The sequence below is a fragment of the Anoplopoma fimbria genome, chromosome 5 (assembly GCF_027596085.1).
Source record: "Anoplopoma fimbria isolate UVic2021 breed Golden Eagle Sablefish chromosome 5, Afim_UVic_2022, whole genome shotgun sequence".
Lineage (NCBI taxonomy): Eukaryota > Metazoa > Chordata > Actinopteri > Perciformes > Anoplopomatidae > Anoplopoma > Anoplopoma fimbria.
The window spans coordinates 7,676,282-7,695,683 of record NC_072453.1 but is presented as its reverse complement, the minus strand read 5'-3'; the positions used below and the strand labels follow the sequence as shown (position 1 = coordinate 7,695,683).

Genomic DNA, 19,402 nt, shown 5'->3' with positions numbered 1-19,402 from the left:
ATTAACAACACTTAAGTATAAAAAAAAAAAAGACTTGAGGCAGGATCAGGACAGAGAAGTATATTTTAGCTAAGTTGGAGTAACAATACAGCCTTCACATAAGGCTCAGAAGCATATAGTATAATATGTATGCATAAATATGCATTCAAAACCACAAACCAAATAAATAAATAAATAAATACATACAAATAAATAACGAGCATTTTGTGGAATATACAGTACATCAGTTGAATTTTAGTATTGTCATGAAGCAGTACCTTATGAGTCCAACGGGAATGGATGTTCTGTGTTCAACATGCCCACAGATGTCCAGATGTTTTGGCACACGCTGCCCTGTCTTGATGGTTTCTGAGCTTTGTTTTAATTGAGCTATTTCTAGGACATTGAAGCTGCTTCAAACAAACGTAAAATGATAAAACTAGCCAGTTTGTTCATAGGAGGTTCATAGAACCAGTGGCTCAAATAAACGGCTAAATGATCAAAGTATTTCATAAAATGTAAAAGGCTTAAAATAATTCGAAAACTTAATGGCTAAAATATAAATGAGGAACATCAGAATAAGTTGCCATGGACAAATGTGCTGCACATCTATTACAAGGGGATGGTTCCCTACGAGATTATTCTTCATTTTTGTTTCCCTTCAATTGGCAAAAATTGCAAAGTCCCCTGACAAAGCTATAAATACTCAAATGTTATGGATCCCTTACTGAAATATCCCTGCCAATCAAATGGAATTTTTCAGATTTACATCAGCACCAATCTAAAAAAAAAAAAACCACACTCATTTTAAAGTGAAAGCTACTGTGCATCACTTCCTTGTATGCTAAAAACACTTTGTGATACCAGTAAATGGAATGAAGTCATATCTAGACTGAAACAAGAACCACTGCCACAACGATTGGGGAAAACTTTGCATACACTAAGCTGCAAAACAGTGAAATGTTTTGTGTTAATGCTGAAACGTCATCGTTCAAAAACGTCTGTAGAAACATCAGATGCAGAATTGAGACAAAACCTAAAAAAAAAAAAAAAACCAACATTGACCTAATACTGAGGTGGAAATAAGGACAATTTTACATCGGCTATGTACACCCGTCACATTTTTCTCTCTGAAGAAGCCTCTTCCGAGGATCAAAATAAATAAAAACCTAAAGAAACTGCAAAGAATGGGGAAAAGGGATAAGGCAGCAGAATACAGTCTTATGAGATTATCTCCCTTCTAAAGCTGAGTCAGCCTTCAGGTTGGTTACATTTTGTTAGAGTGACAGTGACTACATAGAGGATACAGATATTAAACACTAACAAGTCAAAATACTGCTTAGCCGGGTTTTTTTTCTTTTTTTAAGGTCTTCTTCATTACTAAACTGAATCAGGCCTTCCATCTACAGCAAATGTACTAACATACAATATAATACATTCCTATTTTCCTACTCTTCCTATACCAAGAGGCAGAGAGGACTGAATTTGATCTACGTGAGGGAAATAGCCACCTATGCTTGCTATACATCCAGGCAGATTTCTCTCAGGTCAGTGCATGTTCCTATCTTTCACAGTGCCAGATGACATCGTTAAATACTGAGTGCGTTAACACTCCACTTGTTTTGTACAAACTCAGAAGTTGAAGTGCTTGAAGGCCAGCAACCAAATCATTTCGCTGTTAATAGCTTAACTGCTGGCCACAAACACTTCAGTAATGTTTGAGGCCTTCGTCTGTAGCTCTCTTCATATTGCTACTTGTTTCAAGTCCCACTTCTCCCTCACAGCTTTCTTTTCTTTACATACTCATTGGTACATTCGCCTTTCTTCCCTCCCCACCCTCCCCTCCACTCTTCTCAGTGAGTGGCGAGCTCAGGCTCCGAGGCGCTCGTGCTGTAGCCGTTGGCGGGCTGGGGCAGCGCGTTGCCATCCGTCTGCCTCTCCTTGGCTACGCCGGTGGTCGCACATGGTCTCCGAGAGCGGGAGGAGCCCGTGAATAGTCGCAGGGCGCCCCTGCAAATTAGGGAGAACCAATAGAGCTGGGGAGCCATGAGCAGAGCGGCACCGAGATTACAGTGCCAGGGCACTGACAGGGGAACCATGTGGAAGGGAATGGACGCGTACCTGGATCCAAAGACATAAATAGGCATGTTAACATGCGTTCCGAGTCTTGTATCCATAATCTATAAGATAGAGATCATGTGGCTGTGCAAGTTACCGACCCAAAGCTGAGCAAGACAGCAGAACATGAGAAAAACAGAGATGGAAAGACAGACATACCTTCCATAGGCGTAGTAGAGGTAAGGGAAGAGGAGGACTCGACAGATGAAAAAAGTGATCAGCATAAGAGCCCCATTCACTTTGTGCAGGAGAGTATGTTGCTGTTTGTACTGAGAGCAGAGAAAAACAGAGGGAGAGGTCAAGAGAGAGAGAGAGAGAGAGGGAGAGGGAGAGGGAGAAAGAAAAGCAAGCAGTACAGTTTGGTGAAAGCTGACGGTGTTATTCGTATTTGCTATTATTTTACTGTTAATACTAACATTGTTATATTTGTTAAATCTATCTGCACTGTATGCCATGCAGCTAGTTGGATACTGATTTTTACAGGAGGCAGTATGACAGTGTGTGTCAGTGAAGCAGTGCTTTTTTTTTTTTTTTTGTTTACAGCTTATGATTTAACTTATCTTGAACATTCAACCTGCTTCAGTGAGATTACACTGAGGACAAGCTTGCTGTCTCGTTTCCTCTAAAATTGGTTTTCCTCTTTCCCCATTCACAAGTCTCATATCATATTGTTTTTATTCTTTAGGTACAAGAGGGCAGCTCAACAAGGCCACAGCTTTAAGCCAGTTGTTGTTTATCAAACGGCCACATGCACTGTTGCTAGGGACGGGAGGGGCAGGGTGTTGAGTGATAAGAGGGTAGAAGGACAAGCCGATATTGTATCTGCTAAATATCCCGTCAAAATACTAAGGGCTATATTCAGAGGCTAACAGCTGTGGGATCCCAGATAGGGGACAAGAAGAAAGCAGTGGAGGGAAAACCTTTATCTGGACACTGAAACATTATACACACAAACCTCAAACAAATACAGGGGGGGGGTGCAGCTCCTACAACGTGTATTCAAGCAAACTGTGTTACCAATTAACAGCGGATGTTTCTGACAGTGCTGTTCATGTAAGACACAGTCAACTGGATCCGATGGACATGAACAAGCTGCATGCTGAGAGTGCCCGGAAATATGTTCTCCGTTGAATGAAAATGGTGGGGGGGGAAAAAGAAGTAAAGAGTGCAGGGAAACCTTAGTGTGACACATGCACATGCAACAATGCACCCAAATAATCTTTGAGGCTGAACTAAGACACTTACCTGGATGAGTATTTTTCCTAAGCAGACAGATGGAGTGCTGAGCTCAGCCATGAACATTACTCCCTGGAAATAATCTCCCTTTCCTTGTCGCCAAAACTAGAGAGCGGAAAAGAGGTTGATTACTTTTTCAGAATGCAATTACAGCTTTTTTTCCTTTGAGGACTTCTTGGTGGATTTGAAGATAATATCCTTCAGTAAATAAATATCTAGCTAGAGGGAACAAGTAAAACAATTTGGAGATGTCATTTCTACTTTCCCCAGTCAGACAACCTTGTAGGTGGCTTGTTAAGTCTCTGAAAGCATTCTTAACTCATGGTGAACAGTGAACTTATACAATTTAGAGCTGCAAAAACGTGTCGAAAAACTGAAAATAGGCGCAATTTTGATAATCGATGAGTCATTTCAGTGCGTTTTTAAGCAAATAAATGACAAAAATTCACTTGTTTTATCTTCTCAAATGGATTATTGTTTTACTTGTCTTTGTCTTAATAGTTTAGTAAACCAATTATCTTTGGTTTTCGGATTTGTTATCACAAAACGACTAATTGATTAAGAAAAATATTGGAAAATGAATCAACAAAAAAAAAGGAAAAGGAAGTTACGACTATAATGTACTTTGTTTATAGTTAAAAAAAACATTTACATTGTTAAAACTCGGGCTTCAAATTCATTTCCCAGCTTTTGAGGAGATATTTCAACATAATGTTAATGCACCACTCAACATACATTCATACTGCACACTTATCGTATCTATTTAGTTTGTCTCACTTTGAATGAAAATAGAAAAACAGTGGTACACTGTTAGTAACCACATTGTCCATTAAAAAATGATTAAATGAAAACAGCTGCATAAAGATAATTCAGTGCTACACTTGTCCTTTGCCTCACTCAAATCTCAGCCCAAAAGAAAGAGCAATGTGTGACAGTTACCACAGAGACGGGGAAGCAGACGGTGACCATGACAACATGGTGCAGCACCATGAGGAACTCGCGACGCAAGTAGCTGGTCAGTGCAGTGCTCATGTGTTGGGGTGCTGCCGAGGCCTCCTCGTGCCCTTTGACCCGGAGCTTGTACCAGTAGCACATGAACATTGCGTAGATGTCATACACAAAGTAGGGAACAGCAAACATGATGTAAGTGCTAGTCAGCCAGTGCCTGTGTGGAGAGGAAGAGAAACACGGTTTTACAACAGAAAGGAAAAAATAATTATCAATTAAACAGTATGAGCAAAGAATTCCCTCAAACAGTGTAATTTTAATAAGAAAAAGCTAAAACAGCTTATACTTTGATCAACCTCAAGGCAAATTTTTGGTTGACATTTGTAGCTGATGCATGAAACAAAGTGCCTTTGAATGGCGCATCTTAAAGCCTTGGAAATTACAAATCCCAAAGTTGATTTATTTCACCCATTAAAAAGCCAGAACTAACTAGTCGAATGGGTTGGAATATATTGTGGCGAGCATTTCTTGACTTACTGGTCCTCCAGGATGTCCTCGCAGGAAGAAGCAATGATGTAGCCAGCTGAAGAAGCCATGACTGCCTGGATTGATGACACCAACCTGGGAGCAGAAAAATGGCAAGATAATAACACATAATGTATTTCTCATTAGCCAATGCAGTGAAAGGGTTAAGACTGTCTAGTTAACACATGATAAGAAAGTAGAGCCCTTATGCTTTTATGACAATAAATATATAAACAATATGCAGCTGAACGATCTTAAATGATACAAGTGCAGCTGCAACAACCTGCAATACTTGAGTCATACAAAAAACTTGGATGGCCCTGTAGTAGAAGCACGACTAAAACACTGAAATGTGTTGGGGGAAAATGTTGTCATTAAAACATAAACAAGTTTTATAATGTCTCACCTGGCGGATACAATGACTGCATCTCCTTCGCTCCACCTCAGAGCTGGGATTGACTTGAGGCATTGCTTGGACAGCAGGAAAAGGCCTGGAAAGAACACAGACCCAGCAGCTAGAATGGTCAGCATGGTCCCTGGCGATCTGTCTGAGAGGCAAAAAGTTCAGCAGGCAATCTGGTCCTTGAGATTCGTCACTCTTTCCCCTCTCTGAAACACACAAAATATCAAAAAGTGAAGAAACAATTCATATTGATCTCCCTAGTGGCAACTCCTATGTCTATACATCGGCTGCACTCAGATAACAAACAAAGTGCAGATTCAAAGTCCAACATATGTGGCAATGTATGATTCTAGCTTCATTTTAGGCCTATTTAAGGCTATATTTACAATAAAGATTAATTGGGGTAAACAGATGTGGTATCAAATATAGCACAGGCACAATGTGGAGGCGGCTGTGGCGTAGTGGAGAGCAAGGTAGTTCTCCAATCAGAATCGGTGTGGTTCGATACCCGGCTTCAGCAGTCGATGTGTCCTTGGGCAAGACACTTAACCCCAAAGTTGCTCCCGAAGGCTTGCCATCGGTGCGGACTGGATGTTGCATGAATGTTAGTTAGAGTCTGATGGTGGCACCTTGCATGGTAGCCTGTCATCAGTGTGTGAATGGGTGAATGATATGTAATATACTACTGATTGTAAGTCGCTTTGGATAAAAGCGTCTGCTAAATGACTGTAATGTAATGTAATGTATTTTAAAATGTGTAAAAGGGGACAGTGCCTGGGATCCAAAGCAGGGAGACTATTTAAATGCAGAAGGACAGACAGCATGCTGCTCTATCCACCTGATACATAATCGGGTGACATTGTGCGTCTTATTCACGTCATGCATTCCTAGGGCAACCATGTGCCAGGTCCATGCAGTATGCTTACACTAGACTAGCTGACTCAATAAAAAAAAAAAAAAAAGTTGGAAGTCCATTAGCTAAATACGCATTGCGCTTTCTTAAAAGTCCTGAACGTGGAAAATATCGACATAAGAATGGGCTGCTGTGCTCATAGTTCCGGTCAACAGCGGCAGGAATGAGAAGCTGTTGACAGGCGGCGGTAGCTAACCACAGAGGGGGGATGAGGCTGACACACTGCTCTGCTATCTGAGGACTGTTAAACGACCATGTTCACGTAAGCTTACGCAACTTTGTCTACATTGTACATGGTTACTGAACCAATGCCGACGTTGACATTATTCACAACGCTTCCCATTAAAACACACCGGCTATTCAAACTAGGTTTAACGTAACGGACACTAACCAACGGTTATCAGTGTGAAAAACGGGTTCAACCGTCATTCACGCGTGGAACGTTCGAGGTTTTGAACAGAGACGTTAAACGCCTCCCTCGGGTAAGCATGACCAACGGCTCGCACTCCAGAACCTCTAACAATGACGCTAGGAGTGTTAGCCACCGTTAGCATCTCCCGAAATGTGGCTAAGGCAGCTGGTCGCCGCTGGCTTAGTTAGCAACCATTAGTTAGCAAGATGAGGACACCCAATAAAGAATGACCTGTAATTGAACGCACCGTGCTTCATGTTGTGTCACTCATTTATGGCGACGTTAGACTGCTTAGCTTGCTTGTTATTTGTTTGTAGCAGTTAGCAGCTAAGCTAACCGACACCGTGAGCGCTAACAGACTGGAGTTAAGCTAGCTACACATGTTCAGAATAAATGGAAAATATGAAGCAACATTTACACAAAGACTGCAGAGTCCAGTCAGCGGCTAGTCGAAAACTCGTGTCCTCCAGAAAGCGTCCGACGGTAGAGATGTCCCGGGGGTCTCCGCCTCGATGATCCGCATGTTTATGTGGCCACTTCGACGCCTGAAGGGTAGCTAGCTAGCTAGCATCAGCGAGCTAACGCTAGCTTGCAGCAAGTCAGATCGACATCTATGTGATGGTAGCTCAGTGAGAGCATTGGTGACTGGCCTGCTTCAAGCAAAAGCAAGCTTAAGCAAAAAAAAACAGCTGAGTAAAACACGGCAAAGTGACGAAAAATGACACAATCTGATCCAGATGTGAAGGTAGCGTTAGCATGTCCCGGCGCTGTGTCACATCTCATCCGTCTCTCGGCAGCAGACCAGAGGTGCAGCTGTCTCAGCCTCGCAGACTCAGCTCGGCGGACTGCAGCGCCAGCTCCTTCCTACAGGTCCAGGCAGACGCTCATGTCATGACGAGAAATTTGCACCAGTCACTGCTCTGCATTTTGGTACACTGGGATTTATCGCTTTCTATACAGGGACTCATTGACTGGATTCCCCATAAGGAGGGCATCTGCTCAAGCTTCATTCATAGTTTGCAATATCCAATCCGTCCACTAAGAAAATGGAGACATTTACATACAAACAAAAGGACAATATTTGTATTCATAGAAGTACCATTAAATAATTAACCCTTTCATGCATAGAGGTCACTACAGTTGACAGCTATTCAAATGTTGTTTTCTTGTATATGCATCTTGTGGCTTTGTGCCCTGGGTGCTTTGCCAATCATCATAAAAGATAGTCTGCACATTTTAAGATAATCCTTTATTAGTCCCGCAGCGGGGAAATTTGCAGGCTTACAGCAGCATAGAGTAAATATAGAGTAAACATTTTCTTTGTATATACATATATTATTTTATAGTTTTCACATCTTTATATATCATTTTATTCATTTGTTTGTTAAATACATATTTCTTCAGTTGAAAACAAAAACGCAAAAATCTCTTTGAAAAAGATGGATTAAAAAAAAAACTAAAGTTCAAATCTTGTTTTTCATGCCTAAAGAGCAATAAAAACAGTTGGTAAAAAATCCTGACTGAGGTTGTCATAATTCATGCATGAAAGGGTTAAAGGCACAGGTTGGTTACTTGACCTTTGAATGGACCAGCACTTATCAATCCTTATCTGCACATTATCAGCACTGCTTGGTGTGTGGGTGTAGACTCATTCTTCTGACATGTTGTAGCATTGCAAACCTTGATATATTTGTAGGCTGGCAGATTGCATACCAATCAATGCAACATTGTTCAGACATCTCATGTTCAACCGTAACAGCAGCTTGCAGTGTTTCTATACAACTGGAACAATCTGTAAGAAAGTACAAGGTTTAGAATAGTAGAATATCTCCTTTTGGTCTGTTATATTAATACCTTATACTTTAATCAGTGCTATATGCAACACACACAGGTAGGTAAAAGAAATACAAGCAAATAAATACATAAAAACAAAAATCATCAATTCAGTGCACAAATTTGGAAGATATAACTGTTTGAGGATATTATATGATAGTGTGGTTGTAAAAAGAAAAAGAAAAAAAGGTAACTGAAAGAATGAAAGCAAAGGTTTGTAAAGCAGAAATTGTGCATTCGACTTCTTCTACTGGTTTGTTTAAGACTGGCCAGAAATGGTGATGATCACTTCAGTAAGATCCTATAAAATGTATTAATTCTAATGAAGTCAGAAGTCAGCAAGACAAATTGAGTACAATGTTACAGTTTTAGTGCCAGACAGACATACATTAGCTCTGAGGTGAGAATATGAGCAGCCCGGTCTTCAATGTAATTTGAATGAAACACTTGGTAAATTTGACATAAATGAAAAAACTATGAAAAGTTCTTGTACAACTGAAAAGATTTGTCTCTAATATGCCAAGAAGGTAAGTATTTGTGGAAAAATTGCAGCTTTATAACATGATTGTTAAATGCATGTAATAATATTAGTATGCATGTTAGAATTAACTTGTTTCAGAGTACTTGATTCATTTAAACTACTTTCAGCAGTGTGTGGAGAACATCCATAACACATGTTGTGTTCAGCTTTACTATACAGTGATCATCCCTTTGCACTGTATTTTGGCAACGAATAGGATTAGTTCCTCTTAAATGCTCGATTAAAGTGATCTATAGGTGAAGACATCTTTCAGGAAACAGGAAAAGTGATCCTTGCACACTTTTATCTAGACAGGTGCAATAAGAGACGTTGGAATAAGTTACAAAAATCAGATCCTGCACTCCGTCATCACTAAATTTACTGAATAGCATTATAACTGTCAGGCACTATTGAGTCCATTTGAGATAACTTGGAAACTTTCTGATAACTTCTGTTGTATTCAGAAATAATTATTTCAATGTGAAGCCACGTTGTCATGGAAATGCTTCGGCTAACATTGTTTCTATGTTTCAGGATGGTTTTGTTTTCATCTATTGTCACTGAGTCATGCAGCAACTTGCACGTTTGCCTCCGACTACCAGTTTGATGAAAACAGCTTCATATTTCTATGAGGAAAGCGGTTCTGCTTTCAGAGATGCTGACCAAATGCAAAGGTCTGAAATTCCCTTTTCTGGGTAACTGGATACTAGTTTTGTGGCATATAAATTAACCGAGTTAACTTTCATTGATGCATCAGATAACCAAATACACCCGCAGTGACATGATCATTGCTTACTGATGTGCACCATCGATTAGTGAAACATCCTGTGTTATTTCACACAATAAATCATAGTGAGCCATGTGTTAATTATGTGTTACCAAAGCATTTGTTTTGTACCCTTATTAGTAAGTGTTACCAGTGATGGTTACGACCAACATTGCAGTCTAGTAGATGAACAGATCAGCACACAAAACAAAGCCCATTTACTCTTTTTACTTTAAATTGTCCAAATAACAAAATAATAACATGATCTCTACTTCATCTACAAAATAACATATTTATGACTGTATTAAGCATCATCAATTTTTTTTGCTCTACAACCTTTTAGACATGCATACTGTTGAGAAATATAAAAATATAAATATAAATACATCCCATTAATATTCTTAATGAATCCATGACTAAGATTTGAAATATTTCATCATAAAAGAATTAAAATGCAGTTGAGTACGATAAGGCATTAAGATGTATCACAAGAGCTGTACAGAATCCTAGAGTAGAGGTAATATTTTTTTCTTAGTGTGATGGAGAGAACCTAAAATTAATGTTGTAATAAATCACTACTTTTCTCAACAGGAAGAACACATTTCCAAAGGAGAAAAAAAAAGAAGAAAAGGAAGAAAAAGAAACAACTCTACAAATTTTAAGCTAACATTAACACAAAACGGGAAAAAGCACTCCAGTACAAAACCAGGATTTTTTTTTTTTACAGCATACCAAGTGGTGTTGTCAAACTCCCGTTGTACGTCTGACTTTATAAGCCCTTTCTCAACACCACGTCACTCACAATATAACTCAAAGCAACCAAAGATATTCAACGGACAAATGACCATTCTTCACATGATTTATGTAAATCGATAATGACTTGCGTTCAGAGCTTTATGTGCTATACAGAATTAAATGACTAAATCTAATGCATAAGTTTCACTCATTGGACTGGTACATAGAGAAAACAAAAAGGACTATGGCAATGACAGTTACAATCAAATTAATGGCCAACAATGTTAAAATATTCAAAATGAAATCAACACTTTTTATAAATATTATTGTTTACAGCCAACTTACAGGTGGAACTGCGAAAGGTTTCTTTTGTCATGACAGCTCCCTAACAATAAGCATGACTGAGTTTAATTTCATGCAAAAGGTAGTTTTTCGAGTGCAAGAATTGCCATGTCAGAAGCTGAAGTGTTGATTAGCAGTTATGTTTCTTTTTTTTAATAATTTTTTTTATGGCCAGACCAAGAGAGGAAGACTCAGAGAAAGAAATCCAAGAAATCTCAAACCCATTTTGATCATTGCTGAATCAAACAATAACGACTTAAGGTGCTTGACACTCCTGAACACAACTCTTTTCTTATCTCTGTACCTTGAGGAAACAAACGAACAAGTACATCCCACATTTCCATACTGACCACAACACGTAAGGCCTTCCATCCTGATCAATCAACAGCCCTCTAGAGACTTAATAACCTGGCGTAACAGCTTTGCAAAATCAAACTATTTTTTAGTTTTGTGGACAAACAAGCTAACATGCTAGCGGAGCCCTGACTTGCGCACACACACACCCAAACACACAAATTCTCCTTTTTCTACTGGTTTCTTCGTGGTTTTTCTGAGAGCTATTCTCTCCCCACTACTTCTTAACGCAAGCCATTTGGATTCTTAGAAAGTGAGCTGCAAAATGGAGGTAAGATCAGAGCTGGTGTGAGATATACAGTACTTGGTGCACTTGCAGAGAGCAGCCAATGCCAGGGACGAGGGGAGGGACAGAGGGACAGAGAGAGAGAGAGAGAGGGCAGAGATAGGAGAGTAATACAGTAGATGCCCACAATACCACAGTTTCATAAGAGTCTTAAATGCACGAGAGCATTCAGGAAGATTTTGGACAACACATCCATGTTCGTCGTAAGTGTCAATGAACCTGCCGCAGCCACAAAGGCCGCTCTTTCCATGACTTCACTGATCTATTAATATAGCTTCCTTTTTCACTGATGCTCCAGCTCTGCGGCTCTGAGGTGATACTGCCCTTGAACGCTGACTGGAGTTAATCCCCCCCCCACACTTTTTAAAATCCTAACCATACCTATAAGTGGGGACATTACCAAACTGAAACCGGATCAGCATCTACGCGTAACTTTAACCTTCTCTAACCTCGCCCTCTGTTAAGGGACTGAGGTTGTTATTGCTGAGCTGTCTGCTGCTAGCTGTGGGATTGTGGCGCTGCAATGCTGGAGCAGTCTGTGACAAGCAGGTCCACCACCGTGTTACCAGTGACATACACGGTGGGAGCTGCCACCATGTTGCTAAGGGAGACGGAGCTGCTGGCGCCCACGTTAGAGGTGATGGGGCTCGGGGCACCCTGGTTGTTGCTATGGGTGCCCATGTGCCCCTGGAGCTGGGTGGGTGTCTTGCAGTGGACGCCGCACAGGTGGCAGACGAGTATGCCACCAGAGGTTGTGCCGAAGCCCCCCGGACTGTCCTTCCACTCCTGCCCATGGTGCTTCTGGGCATGGACACGGAGGTATGTCAGTGTGGTGAAGCCTGATGGAGAAGAAAGAGACGAGAGGAGAGAGTGAAAATGACCCCAAGTGACTAAAACTGACCTGAGACGTACATTTCTTACAGTATCGTCGCACTTTTAATGCACAGAGCATGGCACACAGGACAAGGGTGGGGGTGAGGGTAAAATGTGCACCCTGATGGGAAGTTGTTCTCTCTATAAATAACTTGGCTTGGTCATCTCCATCTTGTTGCCTCTTTTAATAAGTCTCTTGAAAGTGTTTGTTCAAAAGACAAAGGGTTCATTAGCCTTCTGATCATCATCTGTTGACACCAATGGGGGTAACAATTCCTTAGTTTAGGTAATCAGGGTCATGATTGATTCAGTCAAAGGTTACATGATCAGATTCCGCATGATCAAACATAATGGAAGTTAACACGATTACATTGTGCACGATCAGAGGAATTTCTCTCTCACTCTTTCACAAGACGCTTCGACAATAGGTTATAATACAGGTTTAACATGGTATGTTTGCCTGCATTACTATAAAAATATTCTTAATTTATGTGCACTTAAGCCTGCACAGATTCATTTGGCCACCTTAAAGAGTTGATATAGTGAACTTATTATCAAAACTGTTACCTATTTACACATCCAGCAAACATGTAGCAACAACATTCCCCTCGTTTTGGTCTTTACCAACTCCTGAGAAAAGATCGGTCTCTTTAGCTGCCAATGCTCCACCATTTTCACCAGTCAGTCAGCATGCAGGGGGTTTATCTTTTTTCTTTATTTAGTTTTTTTATTGGCAGCCAGAGGATTTACAGAAGACAATTACAAATACTTTACCTTATCAGAGTGTATTGCTGTAATTTTATTCCGTCTTGTCCCAGGCTAAGACAACAAGGACTCTTGTTTTTCATATCAAGACTAATTTGCCCGTGCATTGTCTAATTTATTTATTCACATGACTGTGATTGAATGTAAAACTTTCTGCCTAAACTGCAACCAACTTGACTACAACACTGGTTGTTGTCAACAATTAATAACGAAATATTTATGACAGAGCCTCTATTGTTAACTTACTGCGGTTACAGAGATGGCAGGAATGGTGCTGTGACTGGTTGTGCACCCTCATGTGATCTGTGATGTAAGCAGCAGATAGGAGCTTGCCACATATGTGGCAGGGGACCTTTTCTTCGTGGCGAATCATATGCGCACGCAAACGATCCTTCGTGGCAAAGCTAGACTCACAGGTCTGAAAAAAAGATGGAATCGCTTAGTGATTATGGAGAAGAAAGCAAAAACCTATCCACAAGAATGTGCAGGTAGTTTGAAAATGTGAGCACAAAATAAATTCAAATACTTATATTTATATATTTTTTTGTTCCACATATTGTCACCTTGTGGTCATTTAAGTTATACAATCACATCGGCCAGTTTTTCAAGAACCAATTAAATAACCAATATGTACATCATGCTAACGAAGATTTAAGGTTTTGAGCTGCTGCATGTAAACATGATAATTACAGTTCAATTACACCTACTGCTTTTTCAAAAAGGCCTGACCTATATCCAGATCAGTTTCTATTGTAATATTCTCAATTTTCATTTACTCCTGTCAACAGATATCAGCATGAGGCAGCTGGAGACAGATGACAAGTGTAGTAATGACCTTGAGTCATCTGGAACTCTGTGCATGTAAACATGTTCATTGTAAACATGAAAGAACTAAAAAAAAAAAAAAAAAAAAAAAAAATGATGCTGTGTACAACTGGCAGGTGCGGATGTCACACAGGTTAAACATGACGCACCGGGCATTTGAAGGGTCGCTCCGAGGAGTGTACCTGTCTGACGTGGCTGTTCAGATGGTCAGGCCTTGGGGGAGAGAGAGAGAGTCAAGATATTAGGACAGCTGATGCTTCACATTTTCCCACTAAAAGTAAAGGTGTGAACATTTGTGTATAATGTCAGGGAGAACCACTTCCTCTAGTTAGTTCAACATTCTTATAATAAATATGCTCATCTGCTTTCTTGTGGAGAGTTAGCTGAGAAGATCGTTACCACTCTCATGTCTGTATGCTAAATATAAGGCTAAGGCCAGCAGATTTGTGGTTATCTCCAAACAGAGCCAGGCCCAGCTGTTTCCAGTCTTTATGCTAAGCTAAGCTAAAATATATATTTCTCTTCAACTAGCTCAATCCTGACAGCATGTATATATACGTTTTTCTCACCTGGAGAAAGCCTTGCCACAGTGGGGGCAGACGTAGGGCTTTTCCACACCTCCCTGGTGGGAGCGCACGTGATGGCTCATGCGGTCCTTCCTCTTGAAGCGCTGCTGGCAGATGGGACACGAGAACGGCTTCTCGTCCGAGTGGGACAGGCGGTGGCGGTTGAGGTGGTAAACGTCGCGGAAGGCCTTCCCACACGTCTCGCAGGCGTGGTTCTTCCTCACCGGGTTTGGGTTGGGATTTGCAGGTCGCTGAGGCAAAACAAACAAGCAGATGAGCACACTACAGAGTTTGGATGGAAAGTAAAAGTACAGTTAGAAACACAGAACAAAAACATTCAGTGTCGACTATTGTAATTTGTTGTTATGTCTTTTGTTGAAACCATGCAAATGCACAAATATATTCTTGCCTGATTTCTACCAATGTTGCACATGTTAGATTAACTATCTCCCACTGGATGGAGTCTTTATCTTTTTTCACGCTGTTTGTGTTACAGAGAACATGCAGGGGAGCATGGGGGGCTTCTAGCACGTTGTTTTCTCAAACTGGGGACCAGTGCCAAACACTGCGATGTAATTTACTGGTCCCTGAACTGATTACTGTACATGGACGTTTTGTAGAATTGAACACACAGGAGAGTTTTCAAAGCAGGTGACACACAGTAACTGCTTACAGGTCCCAAACAGCAAAACAAAACATGTGGGTTAACCATCCCAGGCAGCTTAAGAAACAACGTGCTTGAAGGTTTGGGGTTGATGACAGCCATCTCCACAAGGCCCTGACCCACCTGTACTGTCGCCCCTGTGGCCATGACGACAGCAGCAGGAGGCGGAGCATGGGGGTTTACACTAGCCATCACGTTAGCCATGGCAACCCCTTCACCATCCTGACTACCCAGGGGAGGCTGCTGGGCCACCGCCAGCACGACAGGAGGGGCGAGAGGGGGAGGTGCGGAGAGGTGTAGCAGGGAGAGGGGAACAGTGGGCCTCTCCACCCTCCCTCCAGCCCCCACCGCCATCACTGACGGGGCCGCCACCGCCAACGCCACCTGGCCGGCTGCTCCCTCCTTTGCCCCCTCCGCCTGCTCTCTGGCCCTGTCCTTCATGCGTACCCCAGTGTGGACCGACTGGTGCCGCCGCAGGTTGTAGTTGTTCTTGAACTGTTTGTTGCAGATGGCACAGATGTGGGGCATGCGGGCCGGCCGAGACACTGGCTTCACTGGACCGCAGGAAACACAGAGAGAAAGAAAGGGTTGTTCATTTCAAAGAAGGTGATTTTTCGGTTTTTAAAATAGGTATAATAAGCTTTCAGGCATGTTAGGTAACAATCAAACATCAAATAGGCAATTTAAAGATGTAAGTCACTACAATAATCCAAATGTATAGTCTGGACTGTTTACCATCATAGAAGGCAACGAAAACTGGAAATATTCCCATTTGAGATGTTGAAAGCAGTGAAACTTTTAGCAGTTTTGCTTTAAAAAGAATTACTTAAATGATTAAATAATTATCCAATAGTTGCCAGTTAATATTCCATCAAGCCATTATTTGACTAAGTGTTTCTGCTCTAATCAGAAATTGTAGCTCTTCTAAGCATCAAGGCTTAATCAAGTAACAATTGGTTTTTTTAATCATTTCAAACGTTCTAAATGTGTGGCAGGGTAAGAGTGATAATCACACCGTATTAGGGTTTAATAACCTTAATCATACCACATTTATTAAGGAAAAAAGTTTGAGAAACATTGAGATACTGTTTTACAAAATGCCCAGATACCCTGGATTTTCATGTTAATGTCTGATTATTTTAGATCCCCATTGATCTTTTAGAATGCAATTTAATTTAATTTAATTTGACTATTGGGCACCTGGAATACTCCAAATATTACATCCTTTCACCTGCAAATGACCAAACTCAATGTCACTGCTTTTTTTCTTCTTTTTTTTTTTTAAATCACTTAAATACTGGCAGTTATGCAAGTTAGAGTTAAATGTAATGTATTTACTCTCATGAGCTCCACAGGTGTAGGATGCAGTGTAGTGTCCCTCACCAGGCAGGGGCTCCTCATTGAGAGCAGCAGTGTCCACAGTCGAAGGAGGCTGTGCTATGTGCTCTGTGGGTGGGGTTTGGGGAGAGCTCGTGTGCACTGGCATGAGCTCTGATTGGAGGCTCCCGTCCACTTGGTTTGGGGTGGGAGTATTCTGGAGAAGCAAGTAGAAGGCCATCACCAAATGTAAACACAAGTCACAGCATTATCTTGAGGCGCAACGTTGAAATACGAGACGTGAGGGCCGCAGGACTGCCGGGACACACATTGAGAGAAAATGCGCGCAGTTAATAATGAAAAGAGGCCAGAGACGCCTTCTCAGCAACAAGCCTACCTGGAAGAGAAAATTGCTCCAAGAAGCATCCATTTTGCGCCACAGCGATGGGAGATTATAAAAAGTCAGCTCCTGATTGAGATCGGGGAAGGCAGCCTTTGCATGGCTTTTTTTTTTTTTTTTTTTTTTTTTTTTTTTTGATGGGCCCACCGGTGATCGAGGCGCAAAACAGCCGCCTGTCCCGCAGCAGAAACGACGGGGCTTCCGGATTTGTTTGGAAAAAAAAGTCGTCTGCAGAAATATGTGTTTTTTTTTCTTTTCTTGCTGAGGTAGCCTCTAATGCTGTCAATTAAAATGCCCGCAGCTGTTGACTAACGCAGGCTGCAGTGCTCGGGCAGCAGCGGAGCAGGCCAGCTCCGATAACGGCCTGTTTCTCTCCTCACTTTGGTTCCTAACTTTAGTTCACTGAATCTCACTAAAACGCAACATCACACCACAAAACTGCTTTAAAAAAAAAAAAAAAAAAACATTAAAAAAACCGCATATTACAGGTTCACACTTTCGCAATAAACATTAACCATTCTAGGTCAAAAAAAAATAAATGCATTTTTTTTTTTACGCAAGAGAAACACATATGGGTTATAACACACGTATCTGGCAGCACAGCAGGTCATGCTTTTGTTTTTAATTCATGAATCTATTTTTTCCGATTTCTCCCAATAGGCCAATCGGGTGTTTGTCGAAGCCTCGTTGTTGGATTCAAGCCCTGACCCCGGCGAGCGGCGCTCTCGCCGGGCCGCAGCCTATCGCTCCACCTCGGCCGCTCAGCCGCGAGGATGTCATCTTTCTTTTTTTATCGCCCGCTCTCCCTCCTCCCTCCCTGTCTCTTTCTTCCTTTTCTTTTTTAATTCCTCTTTCTTCTCCCCCTCCTCTCCTTTTCTCGCACCGCTATGTCCCACTTGCTCTTAAAGGGATAGGGTTTCCTCTTTGGACACCCCCCTCTCATTTCCGTCTCCCTCGGCAGGGCCCGTCCTCTCCCCTTCCTTCCTGGGTTTTGTCGGCCGACACAAAATGCACCACAGCAGCTTTTCTTTTTTTTCTTTCTCTCCTTCCTCGCATCAGCAGGAACAGATCTCGTCGCGCACCGCAGTGAAACAGGCAGAATGATTTTCCATTAGCGGCGAGATGACGGACGCATCTTAAAGGAGAGGCCGCGCAGATCCTCGCGGTCGGCCTATAATAATGATGTCAGAGTCAGATATAGAACACAGGACGAATAGCAGCTCAGGATGCACACACAATAGATGAGCAATAGATGAGAATAGATGTGGATACATACATATCAACTTCCTATTCAGAAAGATATACATATAAACATATTGTTTATAATAAATTATATTCTTAACATATATATATGTATATTATTATAATAATAATGATAATAATAAACAATTACTCGATGAATCCATTGTCAAAAGACACAAAATGATAATCAATTAATCAAAAGTAAATTTTAAGTTAAAATCATCCCAATTTACTGGTTCTAGCTTCTTGAATGTGAACATTTTTTTTAAATGATTTAAATATATCGTATTGTATTATGTTATATATTTGTTTTTTTTTAATGTTAGTCAAAAAAACACTTTTAATATGTCGACATGGGCTTTGGGACATACGTTTCTGACATTTTAATGAACTAAATCAATAATTGCTATTTATAAATCTGTAGATTATTCTCTCTAGAAATCATTTAGTCCATAACATTTTAGAAATTAGTAAAAAAACAACAACAAAGTCCTTCATAATTTCCCAAAGCTCAAGTTGACATATTCAAACATCAAACTCCAAAAGATATTCAAGTGTTATAAAATAGATGATGGAAAAATACCCAGCAAATATTCACATTTCCGAAACTGGAGCAGAAATTCTTTGGCATTTTATTTAAAAAAATGATTTAATTGATTATCAAATTAGTTTTTGAATATTTTCTGACAATCGATTTATAGATTAATTGACTCTTTGCAGACCTTTAATAAACAACTTAATTGTAATGCCATGTGAGTAAAGTGCATAAAATCAAGACCAGGCAATGTGTTAATATCAATTTATTATCTTGTTGTTTTTTTTTAAATTACTTTTTAAAGCACCCTTTTTCTTTTCCAATACATGTGTTAAGACCCTTCTTCCTTCTCCTCAGCCTTGTAATGGCTTGATTTGGAATATTTAATAAGGATTTCAACCCCCCACCCCCCGAAAACTCTGCAAAACACAGATGACACTGTGTTGCTTCTTTGTCTTCATCTTTCATCCAGGCATGATGCAGGAACCGAGACTCCCTGCTCTCGCCACGACCTCTGACACTGACAACAACCCGTCTAAAAATCACTACCACACAGATTTCCCCCAACACAAAGGCCGTCCCGAAACCCGCCAGTCTTAGTTTATATAAGGAGTTTATGCATGCACTGAGATTCCAACCGAGCATAAAGTAGTAGGTTATACAGGGAATTGTCTTGAGCTGGTGTTTCTGAGTCATACAAACAGCAGGGTGATTATCTTTTTTTCACTTTTTTTTTCAATTTAAATAAAATAATAAAAAAAACACCAACGAAAACATTTCCACTTATTTCTAATCTCCTTCAAGTAAAGTGAACCTTCAGAAGCACCTTAAAACACTGATTGGTG

The 19,402-nt window shown here is 40.7% G+C and overlaps 2 protein-coding genes and 1 long non-coding RNA gene across 5 annotated transcripts; 1 reads left to right on the top strand and 2 right to left on the bottom strand.

Moving 5' to 3' along the window:
• Window positions 1–45: 45 nt before the first annotated feature.
• tlcd3bb (TLC domain containing 3Bb) lies at window positions 46–7,447 on the bottom strand. The gene is made up of 7 exons (XM_054599463.1): window positions 6,953–7,447; window positions 5,213–5,415; window positions 4,819–4,902; window positions 4,273–4,498; window positions 3,343–3,438; window positions 2,257–2,366; window positions 46–2,100 (listed from the first exon to the last, which is right to left on the bottom strand). Exons 2-7 carry the CDS (start codon window positions 5,335–5,337, stop codon window positions 1,833–1,835), a joined length of 909 nt encoding a protein of 302 aa, XP_054455438.1. The 5' UTR covers window positions 5,338–5,415; window positions 6,953–7,447; the 3' UTR covers window positions 46–1,832.
• On the top strand, window positions 6,259–10,329 carry LOC129091769 (uncharacterized). Its single transcript, XR_008531233.1, has 3 exons — window positions 6,259–6,384; window positions 9,422–9,561; window positions 10,245–10,329. It is a non-coding gene; the product is annotated as an uncharacterized LOC129091769 (long non-coding RNA).
• Window positions 10,330–11,868: 1,539 nt separating this feature from the next.
• On the bottom strand, window positions 11,869–17,031 carry mazb (MYC-associated zinc finger protein b (purine-binding transcription factor)). 3 transcript variants are annotated; one of them, XM_054599461.1, is made up of 7 exons: window positions 16,778–17,031; window positions 16,402–16,597; window positions 15,187–15,617; window positions 14,403–14,650; window positions 13,983–14,046; window positions 13,255–13,426; window positions 11,869–12,209 (listed from the first exon to the last, which is right to left on the bottom strand). In XM_054599461.1, the coding sequence occupies exons 1-7, from the start codon at window positions 16,808–16,810 to the stop codon at window positions 11,869–11,871; spliced, it is 1,485 nt and encodes a 494-aa protein (XP_054455436.1). In that variant the 5' UTR covers window positions 16,811–17,031. The 3 variants fall into 3 exon arrangements, with proteins under 3 accessions (XP_054455436.1, XP_054455434.1, XP_054455435.1); XM_054599459.1 differs by having other exon boundaries at window positions 14,016–14,046; window positions 16,778–16,897; XM_054599460.1 differs by having other exon boundaries at window positions 16,447–16,597; window positions 16,778–16,897.
• Between the last annotated feature and the right edge of the window lie 2,371 nt (window positions 17,032–19,402).